At 38.6% G+C, this 3,720-nt stretch overlaps 1 protein-coding gene across 1 annotated transcript; it reads right to left on the bottom strand.

Annotated features, from left to right (window-relative positions):
* On the bottom strand, window positions 1,008-3,714 carry LOC104782925 (translation initiation factor IF-2). The gene is made up of 4 exons (XM_010507990.2): window positions 3,386-3,714; window positions 2,330-3,241; window positions 1,723-1,788; window positions 1,008-1,604 (listed from the first exon to the last, which is right to left on the bottom strand). The coding sequence occupies exons 1-4, from the start codon at window positions 3,647-3,649 to the stop codon at window positions 1,293-1,295; spliced, it is 1,554 nt and encodes a 517-aa protein (XP_010506292.1). The 5' UTR covers window positions 3,650-3,714; the 3' UTR covers window positions 1,008-1,292.

The raw sequence follows: 3,720 nt of genomic DNA on the forward strand, positions 1-3,720 counted from the left end.
AAAAAAAAAAAAAAAACTGATCTGCTTTCGAAGAATACCAAAATGTTTTAGAGGGAAGAGAGAGAATCATTTTTACTCATTAGCCGCTGGTCAAATGGGCCGTTGACTCATTCTTTTTAGGCCCTCTTTTCTGTAATAGTCGAATGGGCCATTATAAGGTACCGCACAAACTCGATTATGCAAACCAAAACATAATCTCAAGATTGCTGAAACAATGCAAGCAGCTAACTGTGTATTATGTTCAACTAATTGTAAATCGAAGATACAATGTAACAATAGTTTGATAACACCGTTCAAGCCATTGTACGAAAAATTAAAACACCGTTTAATCAATATTTTACTTTGAATTTATTTATGAAATCGATTAAAAATGATTAATCAAAATAATAAATTTATCATAATTAAAGAGTACCTTTTCAACTGCATTTTTTTTGCAAGCTTTATATTTTCTTCGTGCCACGTATTATATTGATAAAATCTATAAAGACAATTTTCTTTTTCTTTACATTATAGTTTGTATTCATAATGATGTACATTTTATTGTTCGAGGAACAAGATCAGAAACTAATAACTCTAGATTTTTAAAAAAGAGACATTTCATATCTTTTTTTCTTTTTGGTGAAAATTCATATCTTTCTTTAGTTATAAAATTTACCCATTTAAGCATGTAATGGCTGTTTGATGATGCCAAAAATACTCTATTAACATAAAAGACATGCACAGCACGAACATAGTTGTTATGGCCTTTGCCAAATGTTTATGATTGTTTTCTTCAACAAAAAAGAAAAACAAGTTTCAAACATATAAAAAAGAACTAAATTTACTTGCTAAACAATGTCAAAGTCAACACATCGAATACTGCCTTATTTTCGGGTGAATACCTTTGTACCAGCAGTTATGAGAAGATACCAACGACAACTTAATGATGTTAAGATTCGACCTGCTAAAACTAGCACAAGCAAATCTGCAGTAGAAGACAGATTGAAAAACCAAAGGCAAAGGCATTAAAAAGAAAAGATGTTGGAACACTAGAAACATCGCTAATTTACAGCCACGTCTTAAACGTTTTGGTTAAAGACACACCGACAACAACACCATTAACGAGTCTTTTGTTTTTAACTTATGCAGACAACAAAACCTACGAAAAAAAAGTAAAATTCCTTATAGATTTTTTAAAATATAAATTAAAGATACGATCCCAAAACCTAAATAAACTAGAAATAAATAAAACACTCCTAACGCCAAACACCAAGGCTATTATGTCTAGATAGATTTATTCTTTATAATTATCTTCAGAACAGTGCTTCTTGCATTGCTTCTGCTTCTGTCTGAGTCTGGGTCTCGGTCTGGGTTTGTGCTTCTCCTCCTTCTCTTTCTTGTCCCTGTTCCTGTCCTCCTTGCGTTTCAGCAGCTTCAGTTTGAGGTTCAGTCTCTGGTGCTGCGGTCTCCAATGGCTGTGGATGCACTTCTTCCATGGCTTGTGGTGGCTCAACCGTCTCCGTCACTGTTAGTCCTTCCAGATCTCTTATAGCTTGCACCACTGCAGGATTGTCACTAGTAACTCCATCTTTCAACACCTTCACGATTTCTTTTACTTTCTCTTGCTGAATCATATTTAGAGACCAAAACCAAAACATTAAGAAAGCAGAATGGGGAACTTTAAATCAAGAAACGAATCAAATGAAGCACAACCAAAATGTTTATTATATTATCAACACTTACAAAAACATCAAACTTTCTCTTGAGTTCTCCAGAATCTTGTGTCCCAGTGGTGACTGATGTAGCAATCTATAGGTTCATAAACGGCAATAATGTTAGATAATCAATACAACAATTTCAAAGATAGACACTAAATGGTTAAATCAAGAAAGTCTTTTAAACATAAATCAATTGAACACGTTACTACTTAAAAAAAGAAAAAGAATATAGATACCGGAGAACACGACTATGTTATGACTCAGAAAACCATAAAAACAGATTAGTTCACACGCTAATTGATAAAATTATTACAAGCTAAAGCGAGACATCACCGACCACTTGGTCTTAATTATGCCAAAAAAACACAGATAAGGATAAGCCAACAAAAGTGAGGGACAAACACGAATATAATAAAAACACTGGATAGATACTAAGTCAGACAGATATGGGATTACTCGAAAACAGACAATGCTCAAAAGCGGAAAGTGACATGGTACTTAATTCCACAATGATTGCAACATGAAGTCTCAACCTTTTATCTTGACGGCGGAGCAGTGAACACAATCATACACAGTACACTAACCTCAGAGATCACAAAAAAAAAAAACAGAACTGGGATGTGAGAATTTACCTTTCTAGGTCTACCAACGGGACGTCCTCGTCCTCTTATAGGCTTCATAAGCCTACTGATAACACCACCAATCTTAGGAGGTCGTCCTCGTCCACGCTTCATCCCTGGAGCAACAACAGCCGCCACAGTTTGACCACCTACAGGAGCAACGGTAACGCTGCTGCTAGGGTCAACAATTCTCCTAGGCCTTCCCCTGCGTCTAGCACCATTAGCAACATAAGGATAAACAGAGGCAGTAGCAGAGACAGATTTGGGCTTCCTCTGTCTCCCAGCAGCTCTACGACCCGGTGGTCTACCTCTACGTTTCATGATTCCAGCCATAACCGAAGCCTGAACGATTGGTCCAGCAGCAGGAGCAGATGTTCCGTTCTTCCTCGGACGACCAGGTCCCCTCTTAGCCGACTCTGTAACCGGAACCGGAGCAGCTTCGGTTGGTCTAGGTGCAGGTGATCCAACTTGCTGCTGTTGCCAGATTTGCTGTCCATTAGACTGGACTTGATTAGGTTGAACAGCTTGTAGTGGTTGCGGTTGAGCTTCAGATTTAGGTTTAGGAGGACGACCACGGCCTCGTTTCTGAGGCTGAGAAACAGAGCCAGATGCAGAGGCAGACATGGGATCATTGACGGTGTTGTTAACTTGAGGAAGAATCTCAGATCTGGGAACATCAAGACCTTGAGCTGCGGCAGCAGCAGCCACAGCTACACTCTCAGGTTGAGCAGAGGAACCAGCGAATTTGTAAGACTTCTTAACCATAGCAAGAACACCACTGTTCTTCAAAAGCTTGAGGCTATGAGTCAACAGAGCAGGATGAGCAGATGGTAAACCGGAGTGACATCTCTCGATGTATCTCGAAATTGCCATCTTGCTTGAACCATCCGGTTCGTTCAACGCGGCAATCGCAGCGCAAATCATCTACACACAGAGAGATTAAAAAAAAAAAAAAAAAGAGAAAAAGAAAAAGGAACATAACAGAATTGAGTTAAAGGAAAAGACTTTAAGATAAGAATAGAAGTGAATTGAGTTAAAAGAAGAAACTTTAAAAGATTTAGAACTTACTTCAGAGTAAGGAGGGTGGTTGTTGGAGGAAGGATTGGTACCCATCGGCGGTTGGGGAATTTGCGGCTGCGGTTGGAAGACATGGTTGTTGCTGTTGTTGTTCATGTACGGATTAGGTACCATAGGATGAGGATGATTAAGAGCAGGGACGGCGCCGGAGCCGGAGGCAAAAGGGTGTGAGGTGGGAAAAGGAGGGAAAGGTGTGAACTGAGGAGGATGATGATGATGATGAGGATCACTTGAAATGGAAAGAGATGGATCCATTGATTTTGATGTTTTTTTTGAAAGCCAAAGAGCTAAAAGAAGAAGAAGAACAAGAAGATACACAGTTAAAA

The sequence above is a fragment of the Camelina sativa genome, chromosome 1 (genome assembly GCF_000633955.1).
Source record: "Camelina sativa cultivar DH55 chromosome 1, Cs, whole genome shotgun sequence".
Taxonomy (NCBI): Eukaryota; Viridiplantae; Streptophyta; class Magnoliopsida; order Brassicales; family Brassicaceae; genus Camelina; species Camelina sativa.

What these genes read in the sequence shown, in the direction of transcription:
- LOC104782925 (XM_010507990.2), bottom strand. Translation starts at nt 3,649, where the DNA reads ATGGATCCATCTCTTTCCATTTCAAGTGATCCTCATCATCATCATCAT. An exon ending in ACCACCCTCCTTACTCTGAA is followed by an intron (nt 3,242 to 3,385) that starts GTAAGTTCTAAA and finishes CTCTGTGTGTAG; the next exon opens with ATGATTTGCGCTGCGATTGC. An exon ending in CCGTTGGTAGACCTAGAAAG is followed by an intron (nt 1,789 to 2,329) that starts GTAAATTCTCAC and finishes ATGAACCTATAG; the next exon opens with ATTGCTACATCAGTCACCAC.